Genomic DNA, 20,503 nt, shown 5'->3' on the forward strand with positions numbered 1-20,503 from the left:
GAGCATGAAGAGGCCCACTCCAACAGCTTGCTGGCGTGCAGCCTTCAGCCCTCTGGACTGTCCCCTTTAGATGTCACGTTCACATCTTACTTAAACCACTGTTGTTCAGGCATCCACCACATAGAGCCGAGCCCAACTCTAGCTGATACAGCCTCGTCCAGACTTTACCCAAAGCAAGCATTAGATAAAACCACCCAGAACAGGTCTTAAGAGATGGCGTGGGAATGTTACACTGTAACTAGACTGTGTCCCTGTCATCTGACCACAATTCCCTTCATTAACCATATCTCTAATTCTTTACACTAAAATCTGACTTATAGCAACAAAAAATCCAAATAACCTGTATTTCAGTTTTTCATTCCAATTTCCTCAGCACCTTGGCCAGGGCTGCTATAAAAGCAAAATCACGCCTCCGAGTATCCAAAATGGTCTCTCCCTCATGATTTTTTGTTGTCCCACAATCACGACGAGTTTATTCTTGTTCTTTTCTCGTCTAACAGAATGACTTTACCTGTCTGAGTCACTAGGAACGTGCCCACGAAGTACAATCAAAGTTCCAGCCTCCAACTGCTCAGAAATGGTCCCAACATAGGGGATCATCTAGGAAAAAAACAATTTTAACAAACGTTCATTTACAAAATCAAAAGACTACATTCTTAAAGGCTGCACATAAATATTACTCAGCCATAAAAAGGAACAAAACTGTGCCATTTGCAGAGACGTGGCTAGACCTAGAGACTGTCATACAGAGTGAAGTAAGTCAGAAAGAGAAAAACAAATGTTGTATAGTATCGCTTATATGTGGAATCCAGAAAAACGATACCGATGAACTCATTTGCAAAGCAGAAATAGAGACACAGACGTATGGATACCAGGGGGGAAAGCAGGGGTGGGATGAATTGGGACAAGGGGATTGACACATATACACTACTATGTATAAAACAGATAACTAATGAGAACCTACTGTATAGCACAGGGAACTCTACTCAATGCTCTGTGGTGACTTAAATGGGAAGGAAATCCAAAAAAGAGGGGATATATGTGTATGTATAACCGATTCACTTTGCTGTACAGCAGAAACTAACACAACATTGTAAAGCAACTATACTCCAATAAAAATTTAAAAAAAAAAAAAAAAAAGCTGCACACAAGTCTGCTCAGACCCTAGCATTTTCCAGGTCCTCCTCACCATTCAAACAGCTACACCAGAACAACATGGCTAGGAGACTCGCAACACCTGCACACCACTCCGAGTTCTTCAGGAAAAGACATATTATTCACAGTACTTTTTATGTGGCTGGGGGTTCTGTGAAATGCCACGCCCCACCCCTCCGTCTTTCCTAAAGTTCCACTGATCCCAACAGCAGGATCCAGAAGAGGCCAGGCCCTAGGCCGGTGCTGACAGAGAAAATGACAAGCACTCACTGCCTGCACAGGGCGCTCCAAATTCAGCCACTCTGCCGCAACTGGGATTGCGTGCCTCGCCTTCCCCACTGGGCTTCCAGGCTGCACCCCACAGGGCACTGCCAGGAACCAGAGAACTGCATGATCTGAAGGATGCGCTGTGGGTGCCTGTGGATCTCTCAAGACACAGCATCTCCATACCCTGCCTGGTCCAGGGTGCAGGCCTGGGCCCCGACTGGTGGTCCCACACAGGATTCGGGTCTCCCCCTCCCCCCTTCTCACCTGGAAGCCAGCCTCTCTGTCTGGGGCCTGACATGATCAGATCTTGTCACTCCCCTCCCCCAGGAGCTCCGCCATCCTCCCGGACCACTGGCTACGTGGATGCATCTCCTGCACCACAACCACCTCCCTCTTCCCCCTGGGAGCCTCTGACCGCACCAAGCAGGCCAGACACCAGCATGCCTTACACCAAGCTCACCCGGGTTACATCTATGCTAAAATTGATCCAAGGTAGCTCTGATTGTCAAGAAGAAAGAAATAAAACAAGAGAGGTCGTATAAAAGTAGTTGTAAATCAGTGGCTCATCGGCTGAAAATCTCAGCTCAAGCAAAATCTCCTCTGTGGAGCCTTTCTCAGACTCCCTGGGCCAACTGAGTTAGCCGCCCTCTGAGGGTCATCACGGCACTCTGTACTCTGTTCATTTGCAAACATATGCCTACACTGTGAGCTGCATGGGGCAGGACTGGGCCATCACCTTTACACCCCCAGGACAGAGGTCAAGAGATGATCAATCATCACTTGGTGAATGGATGAGCTCTCACCAGCCCGGAAACTGGGCTCTGGCAGGCCTCACACGCAGGCCTCACGTGTGCAGAGGAGCGGCAGCTAAGCAGCTGCTGAATGGGGTGTTGCTGCCTTAAGCAATAAGACAAGAAACCACCAAATCCAGCTGTCATCTGGTGTCACGGCAACTGCTGAGGGCAGCATGGGGGGGATGAACAGAGCTTACCAGACCAGAAAACGATCAACGTAACAGATGTACAGAGCACGGCTACAGCTGCACATCAGAGTGGATGGTTTTTGTGTATAGGGAATGTGGAAGCCATTACTCCTCTTGGCCACAGCCCAAGAATAAATAGCAGCATGTTCCATTCTGTAAATCTCTCAATAAAATGAGAACAGTTTTTGTAACTTCAGATTTTTTTATATGTTCAACTTGTATTTATGCAGATTATTTAATAACACAAAAATGTCAGTGATATAATTATCGGTGAGAAAGTGGCCTACAAAACTCCATACAGTATGGTCTTAACCAAGTTAATAATAAACATTAAAAGGGAAAAAAACACTGTAAAGAAATAAGCCAAAAATGTTACAACACTTTTCTTGAGGGATGACATTTTAATTTTCTTCTTCATATAGTTGTATATTTTCCAGATTTATATAATAAGTACTTACAATTTTATAACCACAGATTTTTTTATTATATATTAAATTTTAGGGTGAGAGTTTTTTTTTTTAATTGAAGTATAGCTGATTTACAATGCTGTGCCCATCTCTGCTGTACAGCAAAGTGGCAAGAGCTTTTTGAGACCAACCATCTACTCCCATCACTGCTAACAGATTGTTACAACTGTTAATGAGTTGTTCCAGTCTGAGAAACCACTGCGCTGCAAGCGTGGGCCATTTGCTGTTTCAGTTGTCCATATTAACGCTGTCTACTTAGGAAAGTACCCTAACTTCTATCAACAATACTCAACTTTTTTGGACCATGTGAAGGAAACAAATGCCCGACAGCCCACTCACTTACTCACAAACATTGCTCCTAAGGAAAGGGAGAAGGGTGGTTTTCTAGGCAACTCCAAGCTTTGAGGCTTTGATGTTTCAAAAATAATTGATATAAAACAATAAAATACAGATATGAACACACTAGAGACAATACCATAAGCTTAAGCCCTAGTTAGGTTTGGTGTTACCTGCCCAAACATCCTAGCTGATTCATATTGCTTTGCCTTTTTTTTGTCATTCATTAAATGTCTGCTCTACACCAGGGTCATGTTACGGTAGCCTGCAGCTGGAAAGAAATATGAGTCCCGTCCATCCGGGAGGAGCTGATACAGTTGGGAAGAAGTCAGATACCTATGGAAAGATGATTAGAGTGGAAATGTGATACTGTTTAGCGGTTCAAATTGGAATCTCCTTCCACAGCTGGAAAATCCTCTACCTTATAAACATGAGACCTCGTCTGAACTGTGGCGAGAGCACACGATGAAAATCTGTCCATCAGTACCCCCAGCTCAGACTCTGAGTTAGAACTCGTGACAAACAGCAGCCAGAATCATGCAGTATTCGCTCTGGCCAGGGGGCAGCAGCTACATCTAAGGTCAGAGGCAGCAGTGGCACCGGTGGTGTCGCCAGTGCAAGAAGTACCACGTTTGTTCAGTGGTGGTGACAGACGTCTCTTAGTGAGAACAGCCCTGCAGCCTGATTTTGGCTGTTGCCTGTGATGCTGTAGTTGACAAGCCTGGTTCTTCAGTCCTGCCTGCTGATAGATATCACTTAACAAATTCCTTTTCTGCTTAAATTAGGGGTTGGCTTCCGTGTTTACAACCACAAACCCTGACCAATTCAACATCCACAAAAATGGGGCAGTAAGTAAGTGTTGAATAAATGCTTCAGAAAAATGTATAAAGAATTCTAATTGAGGTGGCCAAAGTTTACGAAGGAGGTATGATTTGAGCTGGGAAGAATATGGTTAGGCAGAGAGGAGAAGGAAGCCAGTTCAGGTAGAAATGTCCTGTTTACAAAAGCAGAGAGGCAGGAAAAGACAAAACGTATCTGGGAGCCAGTAAGTAGTAAGGGAGCAATTAAAGACAGACAGAGTTAGGGTCAGATTTTGGAAGGACATAAGGAAAGTGGGGTTTGGGAACAACAATCCAGTGGGGGTAAAATTCACTGGAGGGCAGGGGATTCTGTGAGACTGACTCCTTCCAGTAAGCCTGGCACAAGGAGATAAGGACGTAATCCAGGCTGATGGCGGCAGACACTGATGGGGAAGGGGAGGCAGGAGATAAACACGAGCTATTTCAAAGGAAACTGTCTATCTGGGGCCACCACCTACAATGGTAACACTGGGGAAGACAGATTTCAGAGGGAAGATGCTGAGTTTAGCTTGGAATACTTTCAGTGTAAAGGGTTGGCAGGACATCTAAGAGGGAACATACTGAAAGAAGTGGAACACTCAGGACCAACATTAAGTGAATGGCCAAGACTCAAGTCAGAGTAGAGATGATTACTAAGTAAAATGAGAGCTACTAGATAAACAGAGAGAGAGGAAAAGTCAGGAGCAAAGCCTCAAAGGCTGTCAGATTAGGGGGTGTGCAGAAAGAGTTAACACAGCAGACCTGGCTGCTATCTTTGAAAGGCCTCCGTCCAAGGCTGGCCCGTGGCTGCTGTCTAGGAACTTGGATTTGGAGAGAGCACCCACCACCCTAGGTGAGAATGGTGGGTTACCCACCTAAACTGTTTGTGCAAACACTATGGTTTATGCCAGAAACCTGCTTTCCTGTTTAGAGTCTGGAGTTTGGGTACGTGCTAGGCAGACACTATCTACGCACCAAGCCCTCAATAAAAACCCTGGGCAGTGAGTCCCTAATGAGCTTCCCTGGTAAAGAACATTTCACACCTGCTGTCACAACTAGTTGCTGGGAGATTTAAGTCCATCGTGTGCGACTCCACTGGCAGAATACCCTTGAAATCCTGCATTGGTTCCCCCTGGACTTCGCCCCATGTGCCCTTTCCCTTTGTGATTTTTCTTTACATCCTTTCACTGGGCTATATCACAGCCATGGGTACGACTCTATGCTGGTGAATCATCAAAACTGAGGGTGTGTGGGAGACCTCGATGCAGGGGGTGAGAAGAGAAAGAAGAGAGAAGGATCCATCAGAGAGAGCAGGCATATCAAGGAAGTCGATTTCAAAAACGGGAGGACTGTCAATGTCTTTAACATGGAAAAATAAGGAAGATCCCCCCCGCTGCCCCCAAAATGATACTAAAATGGATATCATACCCTCTGATCCAGTGATTCCACTTCTACAGATTTATCCTGTAAAATACTAGCACACGCGCAGAAAGATGCATCTACAAGGATGTACAGCACAGCACTGTACACAATCATAAAAGGAAATAGCTCTTTAACAGGGGACTGGTTAAATAAGCTACAGTACATCCATAGAGTGGACAAATTATGCAGCCATTAAAAATGAGTAGAAGAATTAAGGGCTCCAGGAGGAAACAAGATGGCGGAGTAGAAGGACGTGCTCTCTCTCCCTCTTGCGAGAACACTGGAATCACAACTAACTGCTGAACAGTCATCAACAGGAAGACACTGGAACTCACCAAAAAAGATACCCCACATCCAAAGACAAAGGAGAAGCCACAATGAGATGGTAGGAGGGGCACAATCACAGTAAAATCAAATCCCATAACTGCTGGGTGGGTGACTCACAGACTGGAGAACACTTATACCACAGAAGTCTACCCACTGGAGTGAAGGTTCTGAGCCCCACGTCAGGCTTCCCAACCTGGGGGTCCGGCAACGGGAGGAGGAATTCCTAGAGAATCAGACTTTGAAGGCTAGCAGGATTTGACTGCAGGACTTCGACAGGACTCGGGGAAACAGAGACTCCACCCTCGGAGGGCACACACAAAGTAGTGTGCGCGTCGGGACCCAGGGGAAGGAGCAGTGACCCCATAGCAGACAGAACCAGACCTACCTGCTAGTGTTGGAGGGGCTCCTGCAGAGGCGGGGGGTGGCTGTGGCTCACCATGGTGACAAGGACACTGGCAGCAGAAGTTCTGGGAAGTACTCCTTGGCGTGAGCCCTCCCAGAGTCTGCCATTAGCCCCACCAAAGAGCCCAGGTAGGCTCCAGTGTTGGGTTGCCTCAGGCCAAACAACCAACAGGGAGGGAACCCAGCCCCAACCATCAACAGTCAAGTGGATTAAAGTTTTACTGAGCTCTGCCCACCAGAACAACAGCCAGCTCTACCCACCACCAGTCCCTCCCATCAGGAAACTTGCACAAGCCTCTTAGATAGCCTCATCCACCACAGGGCAGACAGCAGAAGCAAGAAGAACTACAATCCTGCAGCCTGTGGAACAAAAACCACATTCACAGAAAGATAGACAAGATGAAAAGGCAGAGGGCTATATACCAGATGAAGGAACAAGATAAAACCCCAGAAAAACAACTAAATGAAGTGGAGATAGGCAACCTTCCAGAAAAAGAATTCAGAATAATGATAGTGAAGATGATCCAGGACCTCGGAAAAAGAATGGAGGCAAAGATTGAGAAGATGCAAGAAATGTTTAACAAAGACCTAGAAGAATTAAAGAACAAACAAACAGAGATGAACAATACAATAACTGAAATGAAAACTACACTAGAAGGAATCAATAGCAGAATAATTGAGGCAGAAGAACGGATAAGTGACCTGGAAGACAGAATGGTAGAATTCACTGCTGTGGAACAGACTAAAGAAAAAAGAATGAAAAGAAATGAAGACAGCCTAAGAGACCTCTGGGACAACATTAAACGCAACAACATTCGCATTATAGGGGTCCCAGAAGGAGAAGAGAGAGAGAAAGGACCAGAGAAAATATTTGAAGAGATTATAGTCGAAAACTTCCCTAACATGGGAAAGGAAATAGCCACCTAAGTCCAGGAAGCGCAGCGAGTCCCATACAGGATAAACCCAAGGAGAAACACGCCGAGACACATAGTAATCAAATTGGCAAAAATTAAAGACAAAGAAAAATTATTGAAAGCAGCAAGGGAAAAACAACAAATAACATACAAGGGAACTCCCATAAGGTTAACAGCTGATTTCTCAGCAGAAACTCTACAAGCAAGAAGGAAGTGGCATGATATACTTAAAGTGATGAAAGGGAAGAACCTACAACCAAGATTACTGTACCCAGCAAGGATCTCATTCAGATTCGATGGAGAAATCAAAAGCTTTACAGACAAGCAAAAGCTAAGAGAATTCAGCACCACCAAACCAGCTCTACAACAAATGCTAAAGGAACTTCTCTAAGTGGGAAACACAAGAGAAGAAAAGGACCTACAAAAACAAACCCAAAACAATTAAGAAAATGGTCATAGGAACATACATATCGATAATTACCTTAAACGTGAATGGATTAAATGCTCCAACCGAAAGACACAGGCTTGCTGAATGGATACAAAAACAAGACCCATACATATGCTGTCTACAAGAGACCCACTTCAGACCTAGGGACACATACAGACTGAAAGTGAGGGGATGGAAAAAGATATTCCATGCAAATGGAAATCAAAAGAAAGCTGGAGTAGCTATACTCATATCAGATAAAACAGACTTTAAAATAAAGAATGTTACAAGAGACAAGAAAGGACCCTACATAATGATCAAGGGATCAATCCAAGAAGAAAATATAACAATTATAAATATATATGCACCCAACATAGGAGCACCTCAATACATAAGACAACTGCCAACACCTATAAAAGAGGAAATCGACAGTAACACAATAATAGTGGGGGACTTTAACACCTCACTTACACCAATGGACAGATCATCCAAAATGAAAATAAATTAGGAAACAGAAGCTTTAAATGACACAATTGACCAGATAGATTTAATTGATATTTATAGGACATTCCATCCAAAAACAGCAGATTACACTTTCTTCTCAAGTGCGCACAGAACGTTCTCCAGGATAGATCACATCTTGGGTCACAAATCAAGCCTCAGTAAATTTAAGAAAACTGAAATCATATCAAGCATCTTTTCTGACCACAACGCTATGAGATTAGAAATGAATTACAGGGAAAAAAACGTAAAAAACACAAACACATGGAGGTGAAACAATACATTACTAAATAACCAAGAGATCACTGCAGAAATCAAACAGGAAATCAAAAAATACCTAGAGACAAATGACAATGAAAACACGACGATCCAAAACGTATGGGATGCAGCAAAAGCAGTTCTAAGAGGGAAGTTTATAGCTATACAAGCCTACCTCAAGAAACAAGAAAAATCTCAAGTAAACAATCTAACCTTACACCTAAAGGAACTAGAGAAAGAAGAACAAACAAAACCCGAAGTTAGCAGAAGGAAAGAAATCATAAAGATCAGAGCAGAAATAAATGAAATAGAAACAAAGAAAACAAAAGCAAAGATCAATAAAACTAAAAGCTGGTTCTTTGAGAAGATAAACAAAATTGATAAACCACTGGCCAGACTCATCAAGAAAAAGAGGGAGAGGACTCAAATCAATAAATTTAGAAATGAAAAAGGAGAAGTTACAACAGGCACCGCAGAAATACAAAGCATCCTAAGAGACTACTACAAGCAACTCTATGCCAATAAAATGGACGACCTGGAAGAAATGAACGAATTCTTAGAAAGGTATAACCTTCCAAGACTGAACCAGGAAGAAATAGAAAATATGAACAGACCAATCACAAGTAATGAGATGGAAACTGTGATTAAGAATCTTCCAACAAACAAAAGCCCAGGACCAGATGGCTTCACAAGTGAATTCTATCAAACATTTAGAGAAGAGCTAACACCCATCCTTCTCAAACTCTTCCAAAAAATTGCTGAGGAAGGAACACTCCCAATCTCATTCTTTGAGGCCACCATCACCCTGATACCAAAACCAGACAAAGATACTACAAAAAAAGAAAATTACAGACCAATATCACTGATGAATATAGATGCAAAACTCCTCAACAAAATACTAGCAAACAGAATCCAACAACACATTAAAAGGATCATACACCACGATCAAGTGGGATTTATCCCAGAGATGCAAGGATTCTTCAATATATGCAAATCAATCAATGTGATACACCATATTAACAAATTGAAGAAAAAAACCATATGATCATCTCAAGAGATGCAGAAAAAGCTTTTGACAAAATTCAACACCCTTTTATGATAAAAACTCTCCAGCAAGTGGGCATAGAGGGAACCTACCTCAACATAATAAAGGCCATATATGACAAACCCACAGCAAACATCATTCTCAATGGTGAAAAACCGAAAGCATTTCCTCTAAGATCAGGAACGAGACAAGGATGTCCACTCTCACCACTATTGTGCAACATAGTTTTGGAAGTCCTAGCCACGGCAATCAGAGAAGAAAAAGAAATAAAAGGAATACAAATCAGAAAAGAAGAAGTAATACTGTCACTGTTTGCAGATGACATGATACTATACATAGAGAATCCTAAAAATGCCACCAGAAAACTACTAGAGCTAATCAATGAATTTGGTAAAGTTGCAGGATACAAAATTAATGCACAGAAATCTCTTGCATTCCTATACACTAATGATGAAAAATCTGAAAGAGAAATTATGGAAACACTCCCATCTACCATTGCAACAAAAAGAATAAAATACCTAGGAATAAATCTACCTAGGGAGACAAAAGACCTGTGTGCAGAAAACTATAAGACACTGATGAAAAAAATTAAAGATGATACCAACAGATGGAGAGATATACCATGTTCTTGGATTGGAAGAATCAATATTGTGAAAATGACTATACTACCCAAAGCAATCTACAGATTCAATGCAATCCTTATCAAATTACCAATGGCATTTTTTACGGAACTAGAACAAATCATCTTAAAATTTGTATGGAGACACAAAAGACCCCGAATAGCCAAAGCGGTCTTGAGGGAAAAAAATGGAGCTGGAGGAATCAGACTCCCTGACTTCAGACTATACTACAAAGCCACAGTAATCAAGACAATATGGTACTGGCACAAAAACAGAAACATAGATCAATGGAACAAGATAGAAAGCCCAGAGATAAACCCACGCACATATGGTCAACTAATCTATGACAAAGGAGGTAGAGATATACAATGGAGAAAAGACAGTCTCTTCAATAAGTAGTGCTGGAAAAACTGGACAGCTACATGTAAAAGAATGAAATTAGAACGCTCCCTAACACTATACACAAAAATAAACTCAAAATGGATTTGAGACCTAAATGTAAGACCGAACACTATAAAACTCTTAGAGGAAAACATAGGAAGAACACTCTTTGACATAAATCACAGCAAGATCTTTTTTGATCCACCTCCTAGAGTAATGGAAATAAAAACAAAAATAAACAAATGGGACCTAATGAAACTTCAAAGCTTTTGCACAGCAAAGGAAACCATAAACAAGACGAAAAGACAACCCTCAGAATGGGAGAAAATATTTGCAAACAAATCAACGGACAAAGGATTAATCTCCAAAATATATAAACAGCTCATGCAGCTCGATATTAAAAAAACAAACAACCCAATCCAAAAATGGGCAGAAGACCTAAATAGACATTTCTCCAAAGAAGACATACAGATGGCCAAGAAGCACATGAAAAGCTGCTCAACATCACTAATTATTAGAGAAATGCAAATCAAAACTACAATGAGGTATCACCTCACACCAGTTAGAATGGGCATCATCAGAAAATCTACAAACAACAAATGCTGGAGAGGGTGTGGAGAAAAGGGAACCCTCTTGCACTGTTGGTGGGAATGTAAATTGATACAGCCACTATGGAGAACAGTATGGAGGTTCCTTAAAAAACTAAAAATAGAATTACCATATGATCCAGCAATCCCACTACTGGGCATATACCCAGAGAAAACCATAATTCAAAAAGAGTCATGTACCCCAATGTTCATTGCAGCACTATTTACAATAGCCAGGTCATGGAAGCAACCTAAATGCCCATCGACAGACGAATGGATAAAGAAGTTGTGGTACATATATACAATGGAATATTACTCAGCCATAAAAAGGAACGAAATTGGGTCATTTGTAGAGACGTGGATGGATGTAGAGACTGTCATACAGAGTGAAGTAAGTCAGAAAGAGAAAAACAAATATCGTATATTAACGCATGTATGTGGCACCTAGAAAAATAGTACGGATGAGCCGGTTTGCAGGGCAGAAGTTGAGACACAGATGTAGAGAACAAACGTATGGACACCAAGAGGGGAAAGCGGCAGGGGTTGGGGATGGTGGTGTGCTGAACTGGGCGATTGGGATTGACATGTATACACTGATGTGTATAAAATTGATGACTAATAAGAACCTGCAGTATAAAAAAACAAACAAAACAACTAATACTAAACTTTCTTTGGGTTATTTGTATGGAAATATGTTAATATAAATGTTTCAGACATTACATGAAATTTCTAAAAATCTTATATGTTCTGGTATAATGTTATAAGTCATAATTCTAGTTATTACTTTAAAATGTATATCTCAGAAATAGCTAAATTTCCTTGTCAATTGCATTATTATGAACTTTCATCAAATCTTTAACTGTGGTCATTTTTAAGTCTTCTGTCATTTACAGACAGTTCTGGGTGTACTGTGATGCTTTTGCAAATATGTTCCTATAAAAGGGTTTCATCTTCAAGGAATTCATGGAAAAGACTCTGACAAGTACAGGTTTCTGGTAACTGACTATACTGCTGAAGTGAATGAATAAGCATTTTCAGAACTCTAATGGAAAACTGATGAACTCATAAAAGTGCTAACAAACGATCAAGATGAAAAAAAAAATTAATTACATGGGACTGAGTGAACTGATGAGGATGATTATAATTTTTGTGACTTTCTGTTTGAATAAAAAAAAAAAAAATCCCACAAGGACCCAGAGGCAAAAAATATACAAATCAATTTTCACTGCAAAGCAAAGGAGCTGTTACAGTGGAGGATTACTGGACTGAATGTCAATGTTATGACATAGTATCAGTGTGTTTCGTGTTTGGTAATTGCAATCATTGTTGCTTTTGTTGTGGCCATCCATTTACAATGCTTGGTGTCAGTCTATTTATCTCTTGTAAAAATAAAATACAGTGTGTGTGTGTGAAAAAAAAAAGTGAGTAAACTCTAAATATGCTGGTATCTGCAAAATGTGTTAAATGAAAAAAAGCAGGGTATAGCAGTTTATATAGTATGATACATGCATGTAAAGAAACAGGGTATACAAAAGGTGACACACACAACACATGCACACAACACACATATTCTCAGGAAGGATATACAAAAATCTGGGAGGAAATGATTGCGTTTAGGGAGGGCAACTGAGCACCAGGTAGAAGGAAAATTCATGTTTTAATGAAACCCTTAAATACTGCTTGAATTTTTAAAAATGATTTACACGTATATTCTTTATACTTTTGAAATAATAATAAAAAAGGAAAAGCCACTGAGTTTGATCACATCAATGAATTTAAAATTTTAAAGACAGATAATCTTCAAACTGTTAGAGGCTTGACAGCATGGAAGGACACTGAGAGAAATCGAAAACCACAAAATGGAAGCTGGTTTGCGAAGGAAGATGGGAGTTTCATTTTGAACTCACAGTCTTCAAGGGCTGGCAGGGCATCTAAAAGGGCTGGAGATTCACCCTGGGTGAAAGAGCAGAACTGTATGCAGACTGTATGCAGACTGTATGCAAACCGTATGCAAACTGTATATATATTCAAAAGGTGGTCAGTAAAGACATCAGAGAAATAAAGACGGACACTGAAGACAAGATTGATAAAGAAATTAAGAGAGTAAAAAAATCAGAGGGCAAGGAGGGATAAATTAGGAGCTTGGGATTAATAGATACACACTATTGTATATAAAATAGACAATCAACAAGGACCTACTGTAGAGCACAGGGAACTCTACTCAATATTCTGTAATAACCTATGTGGGAAAAGAATCTGAAAAAGAATAGATATATGTATATGTATAACTGACTCACTGTGCTGTATACCTGAAACTAACAGAACATTGTAAATCAACCATACTCCAATATAAAATTAGAATTAAAAAAAAAGAATTAGGATTCAGAAAAAAAAAAAATCAGAGGGCAGAGCCATGGTGAGGAAATTAAGGCAGCAGAAATCGACTCTCTCAAGATGGAGGTCAGGGACTTCCCTGGTGGTCCAGTGGTAAAGAATCTGGCTTCTGAGGCAGGGCACGCGGGTTCGATCCCTGGTAGGGGAGCTAAGATCCCATGTGCCGCAGGGCAACTAAGCCCGAGTGCCACAAACTACAAGGCCCACGCGCTCTGGAGCCTGCGCCCCACAACTAGAGAGAGAAAACCCACACGTCACAACTAGAGAGAAGCCCGCGCACCGCAACAAAAGATCCCGCGTGCTGCAGCTAAGACCCAACACAGCCAAAAATAAAAATAAATAAATAAATAAATAAACTATTAAGAAAAACAAAAAAGGGAAGTCAGCAAAAGAAGAACAAGGGAACAAAGACGGGGGAAGGACCTTCAGAGGTTAAAAAGAAAAGATTTTATTGTTTTGTGTTGTAAGGTTAAATTGCAAGGTAGAAACGGAGGTACTTAGAATACTAAGGAAAAAAGGATCAGTGTGGAAGTAAGGTTCTGAAGGAAATTGGAACCGATGAGCTTTTCAGGGCCAGGTGGGATTAATGTTAATAAGTGGTTTGTTAACTAGGAGTGACAACCAATCGGTTTAATTTCTAAATAACTTCTCAACTAACACTTAATCACGTCTTAACTCTATAAACAACAATAATAAAATATTTAAGCAGATACTGAGTTGCCGAACAAGAGATTTCACTGAGGGCATTTCTGGTATGAAGATACCGTCTTCCAAATTATTCACTCAATTTGAGTGGAAAGAAAAGTGAGCCGGGCTTCTCTGGTGGCGCAGTGGTTATGAATCCGCCTGCCAATGCAGGGGACACGGGTTCGAGCCCTGGTCCAGGAAGATCCCACATGCCGCGGAGCAACTAAGCCCGTGCGCCACAACTACTGAGCCCGCGCATCACAGCTACTGAAGCCCATGTACCTCGAGCCCGTGCTCCGCAACAAGAGAAGCCACCGCAATGAGAAGCCCGTGCTCTGCAATGAAGAGTAGCCCCCGCTTGCTGCAACTGGAGAAGGCCCACGTGCAGCAATAAAGACCCAACGCAGCCAAAAATAAAATAAAATTAATTAATTAAAAAAAAAAAAAAAAGGAAAAGAAAAGTGAGCCGGACTTTTTTAAGTCTTGGAATTCTATCAACTGAACTAGTCAATGAAATATACTAAGTAGGAAAAAATTACACAGGCCAGTTATACAATTTATCTTTTCCAACAGTTAATATGGACAGAATTTGTCTACCACAATTTTTAAAATATATTTTTAAGTCATTTTTATTTAATTAATTTTAATAACACTGTTTTACCTGGTTGGCAACTGCCCCAAACCAAACTAAAACAAAGCCATTGTGAATGCTATTCAACATCCTCAAAGTAATCCAGTTTGTTTTTGTATTTGGAATATATTGTTACAATAGTTACACTTTTTTTTTTTAATAGTTATACTTTTGACATCACATAATCAAGTAAATAGAGCATACTATATTATTCAAAAAGACTTCATGCATTTCATTTAAAAAATCATTTTGCAAGAGGCTTCAGCTTTATCATTGACACATTCAGTACTTCATGCTCTCAAAATAAAAAAGTGCCCTAAAGCTAAGTTTTTTACTGATATTAATGAATAGTATTCAGGGTTATATGAAGTAAAATTTAACATTTTACGGTATAGGAGGCAATAAATGTGGGCCAAAATTTTGGAAACATTAAGAAATAAAAACAAAGATGGCAGTTCCGTGTCTTCACAAGGCTTAATAAAGAGTATAGCAGAAACTCAATCAACACTCCCCTGTTGTTGAACTGATCACTAACAAAATAACCAGAATGCAACAAAATATTTACTTTGGAAAGTTATCATGACCGTATCCTCAGAACAGCACAAGGCCACCAGGAGCCCTGAATGCAGCTGCTGCTCGAAAGCAGCACTACTTCTGCAGGCCCCCGTCCTCAGGAAATGATACGTCAGCTGATTTTTGTTTCAACTCTGTAGTCGAGTGTGCTAACCCCAGAAATTACAGGAATCATCATTACACTCTAATACCAAGACATGCAGGAATTTTAAGCTATAAAATTATTTTCTAAATAACATTCAAATAAGACATCTCTGTGATGAAGGGCAGAGCCGAAGAGCATTAACCCGACCATCCATCCCTCCTGGCTTGCACCAACATTACTTCAGTCCCTCTTGGCAGGCAGCCCTTTTTTTTTTTTTTAAATCTTTGCAGAAAGTCAGTCTACAACTTTGAGATGTTTTTAACTCTTAAGATGCACGAAATTATTTTAAATGTCTAGCTGACTTCAAATTCAGCAAGTCTTCCTTTTTAAACATACTACAATTGAAGGCTATTTCTTCTAAGCCTCATTCCTGCACAATGACAGTAAACCTTAGGGGAAAAAAAAGAGCTACAGCTACAAAGTAGATAACAAAAAATTGAATCCACTTACACTAATAGGACTGGTTTAAAGCCTTACTTGAAGTCTTACCAAGAATCTCCCATAAAGGGTTTACAAAAAACAAAAACAAAAAAAGGCAGCAACTCTATCTCAGACGTAAATTCAGGATTCAGCTTCAGACACATGGAAACTAGAGATTTCTAAAGATTCGCACACCACATGAAACTGGAACAAGTTCGTTACTTCCCAGGACGTACACTGAAATTTCCAGCAATTACATTCAGGGGTTCCTGGACCAGCCTGAGGCTGGGACATGACCATTAGTTTTTCTCATTCTCCATCTCACCACTGGCTTTTGATATTCCCCTGCTCAACTACCAAGCAGGATTTGAAAGGCAGAGGGAAAAGCTGAGAAATTAACTTCTCTTGAACAGGTCTAATTAAAAAAGAAAATTAAAATGTGTAGACAAAGAAATCCATTTTCCCCTGAAAATTATGTCTTACGATGGTCTGAGCCTTCCCTCCACTGTCCTCCCACGTTCTCCGTTCATAACACGTCTCATCGCCTTATACAGTTGACCCTTGAACAACACAGGTTTAAACTGCGCAGGTTTGAAGCCACTTACACTCGGATTTTTTTCAATAAACACACACCACCTGATGGGTGGTTGGCTGAATCCTCAGATGCAGAACCTCGGGTACCGAGGAGGGCTGACTAGGGAATTTAAGCATCCGTGGAGCTCCAAGGGCTGGATCTGGTTTTCAGTCAGGGCCCACTGCAGTCCCACCACATAGCAGGTGCTTTATGTTTACTGAATTTTACTTCTGCCCCTACCCCCCAGCAGTGGGTAATTACTATCCAGTTGGACTTGCTCTCAACCCTGCCACAGGCAAAAAGTGATTTTACAGAAATTACTTACCGGGTTATAGGCGACATTCTGTAGACTGTTTAAGGACAACATCATTCTTTTCCAGCTTATTGGTCACTGGGGTCTCTCTTTTGGGTATGATCTAAGATTTTAAACAAGTTTCATTTAAAGAATTCCCAGATTGAAACTGAGGCACTTGACCTGTGTAAAATCAAAATAGAGGGAAAGAAAAATAAGCACCATTTTTCTTCATAACTATTTTTAAGTACATAAATTATTTTACTGATATTTACCAAATAACAGGATGCTATTACGAAGATCTGACTCAAATTCTTATCTAATGTACTTTACTAAATAATTTTGGATTATGAGTACAGGAAATATTGATTTTAAAACTACATCAGTAGAAAACTTCTAATTTGGAAAATTTATTAAAAATACTTATTACTGGGAGTTCCCTGGTGGCCTAGTGGCTTTCACTGCTGTGGCCCGTGTTCAATCACTGGTCGGGGTACTGGGATCCCGCAAGCCAGGCAGCACAGCCAAAAAAAACAAAAACAAAAACTTGCTATTAAAATACTAAACCAAATAATAGCAAATACTCCTGTACAGCTATCTGAGATATTCATTTAACTTTTCTCATCTGTATAATAAGAATAACAGTATTCACCTCACAGGTTTGTTCTGCGGATTAAATGAATTAATAAAGCAATGGAATAGTACGTGCTTTATAAGTTTTATCTATTGTTATTAGTAGAAGGGATTGCTCTTCCTCCTCCAAATTAAACAAGTCAAAAGGAAAAAAAAAATCCAATGCCTCAAATATTAATTTCCATGTGGCTAAAAAAAAGATAAAAGATAAAAGCTTTAAAGGTAAAAGTACCCATCAGTACTACATATAACAGCTCCAGGGAAGACCTGACGACTAAGCAGAACCAAAAGAGAAACGAAACTCAAGCTTCCTACATTTTACTTCCTCCAATTCTGTCATTATACCAAAGGGCAATACGCACTGATCACATCTATTACTTTTTCTCTATTAAGAAAAAACTGCATCTCCAACCCTGGATGCAACATAAACTGAGTGGTTAAGTTACAGCAAGAGGTGTTAGGTGAGCAGATGCAGGTTGTGAAAGAATTCACAGAAGTATTAACAAGGGAAGAAAAGAACGCTTTTATTCACTTTCCAAGGGAGGAAAGGGGCCAGACGCATAGAGTGGCATCGGCCCTGAAGGGTGGCGGTCTGAGTCTTTTAACGGGTTTCAAAGGGCAAAGTGCAGGAAAGAGCTGGTGGGTTCACATCTATTCTGGCCCACAGTTGTGTTGGGGCTTGCTGTGTTTCTATATGATGTGGTTTTTCTGAGAATCTGTAACTTTTTGTCTTCATTAATTTTTCAGTCTGAAAGAGACTTGATAGTGGCCTTTGATGGGCATTACTCTATTTTGAACAATGTCAGATGGGCTCACAAGAGGGATTTTGCAGGTGTAATTGACATCAGCTGATGTCAAGATAGGGCGATTGTCCTGGATTAACTGGTGGGCCCAATGTAATTACATGAGCCCTTAATAAACAAAGAAGCCAGAGAGATGCGGTAGCAGAAGAAATCAGAGATTTGAAGCCTGAGAAGGATTCAACACGTTCTTGGTGGCATTTCGATGGAGTGTGGGTGGGCACACACACGGAAACTGCAAGAAGGAAACAAACCTGGAAAACAAACTAAAGTATCCCGGAAGTTGATTCTTCCCCAGAGAACAGAGTCCAAACTGGATAACACCTGAACTTCAGCTTGTGACACCCTAATCAGAGTACTCAGCCTGGTCCCCCTAATTTTTTTTTGGTCCCCCTAATTTTTGATCTAAGATCTGTTAAGAAAATAAGTGGGTGTAATCAAAACATCAAGTTTTATGCGCTAAATGTATACAATTTCTATTTGTCACATATACCCCAATAAATCTGGAAAAACAAAAACCCTGCATCCCTCTTGGTTTATAAATGTAACCCCAATCTATTAACTTACACATTAGTCAAAACCTCAAAACTGGTTTGCTCCATCAAACTCGGGAAGCATCAACAAGAGCAAAAACAAAGGATACAGAGATGCCAAAGCCACATTCATAATTTACATCGTTAGTAGGCAGTGACCCAATTTAAGCCACGGGCCCGCGTGAAACCAATCATTCCCAGAAACATCCACAGGCACGGGTCCCGCTGTTATTAACTTCGTTCGCTTCCCAAGAAGCCATCACGATGCTGTTGCAATTCAGAGGACAAACGTTTCCTAACGTTTCACACTGCAGGAAATGACTCTGCATCTCAAAAGAGTATGTTCAGAGCCCGGGAGGGCCACGGAGGTCTGTCATTAAATTTAAAGAACCCGTCATTTAAAACACCGGGAAGGAAACGTCTCCGGATTCCACTGCGCGAAGGCGGCGCTCGGTCCCGGGCGGGGAGGTCGCAGGTGCGAAGACAGCCCCGGGCGAGGCGGTGGTCGACAGCGGGGCTCCCCATGGGGACAGCGCCGGCTGCCCGAGGGCCGCGACTCCCGACAATCGCTCGTCCCCGGGGCGCAGCGCGCGGGGCACTGCCCGCCGCCCGGCCCGACCCTCCGCGGTGAGAACCCGCGCGACGGGGCTACCGGAGCCGGTCCCGCCCGTCTGACTCTGACACGGGGCCAGAAACACCGCATCCCCTCCCCGGCCGGCGACCCCACCGCCGTGACCGCCCCCCGACTCACCCCGGGACTGGCGTCGCGGACGCTCTGCGCAGGAGGCTGTTCTCTGGCCGCGGCGCGTTGTGCGGATTCCCGGCCGGGCGTGCGCGGATTCCCGGCCGGGCGTGCGCGGGCGGCGACGGGAAGCGAGAGGAGTCAGTCCGCCGCCATTTCCTGGTTCGCGCTCCCCTGGCGTCGCCGTCGGCCTTGCGTCTGCGTGCGGGGCGTGCTCGCGGCTCCGCTGGGCTGGTGGTCGGTCCGCTGCTGGCCGCGTCCCCGGCTGGGCTCCCTGCACGGCCTCGGGGACTCGGACCGCCAGCGGCTTGCTGCGAGACGAGCAGAGAGGGAGGGGGCGGAGTGTGTGCTTCCAAAATTCCCGGGTGGATCTGGCCGCCTCTGCCCGCCTCTGCCCCGCCGCCGGGGTTGGGGGGCCGGGAAATAGGGAAGAGAGAAGGAGAGACCTTCTGCTCCCTCGGCCCGCGTGTCCCCGGCCTCCAGGGCCGGTGTGGACGTCGCACAGGCCCCGCCTCGACCCGGCGATGGCCGAGAGGGGCCCACGCGGCCAGAGGGGCCGTCTGTGACCTTCCCTGGTCGCCCGGGTCAATGGGGTCGGTGCCAGGTATTTCTCAAGGTCGGCTTCCTTCTCTGCCTTGGGTCAGAGTCCAAACAGTACATACAGTGCAATAAAAGAGAAGCTGACTTGGAGGCATCCCGGTGGGTTTTTTTGCCACACCTTTGGGTGTAAATAAAATGACGGGGGAAATGGGTTCAGTATAGCTGGACTGAGTCCAGCCCGGAGCCCCCATCCAGTGAGTCTAACTTGGACTTCAGCCACTGCGGCTTATCTGCCAATTTTGTGTGTTGTTGTTTTCTAAGTTACATACTACCCCAGGGAAAATGTCAGCAGTAGAGAGCACAATTCTGAGCACGGTAGATATTCAGAAATAACCAACTTTTCAGGCAACTGCCCATAATGACTGCCAGTTTGACCTGTTGGCTGTAAAAAACGTCAGCGAGAAATACAAATAAAGTTATGTAAGCTACCTTGAACAGCTGATACAGTTTGTTTTCTGTTAGGGATCACAAAGTTCTTATCTTCCTACTTGTCTCTACTTGATTTTTAACCACGTTTCCTTTGAAAGACATGTTTTGGTGTCCCTGCTC

The 20,503-nt window shown here is 42.3% G+C and overlaps 1 protein-coding gene across 4 annotated transcripts in view; it reads right to left on the reverse strand.

Moving 5' to 3' along the window:
* The window catches only part of LGALS8 (galectin 8), a 28,749-nt gene extending 8,856 nt beyond the window's left edge, over window positions 1-19,893 (reverse strand). For 2 of the 4 annotated variants that reach the window (XM_061182075.1, XM_061182066.1), the window contains exons 1-3: window positions 19,364-19,893; window positions 16,680-16,829; window positions 512-600 (exon numbers count right to left, since the gene is read on the reverse strand). In XM_061182075.1, coding sequence (XP_061038058.1) covers window positions 512-600; window positions 16,680-16,724 — 134 coding nt within the window. In that variant the 5' untranslated portion in view covers window positions 16,725-16,829; window positions 19,364-19,893. The remainder of the gene's footprint in view (window positions 1-511; window positions 601-16,679; window positions 16,830-19,363) is intronic. The other 2 variants (XM_061182093.1, XM_061182084.1) reach the window with 2 other exon arrangements.
* Window positions 19,894-20,503: the final 610 nt, after the last annotated feature.

This window comes from Eubalaena glacialis, chromosome 1 (genome assembly GCF_028564815.1).
Source record: "Eubalaena glacialis isolate mEubGla1 chromosome 1, mEubGla1.1.hap2.+ XY, whole genome shotgun sequence".
Classification (NCBI taxonomy): domain Eukaryota; kingdom Metazoa; phylum Chordata; class Mammalia; order Artiodactyla; family Balaenidae; genus Eubalaena; species Eubalaena glacialis.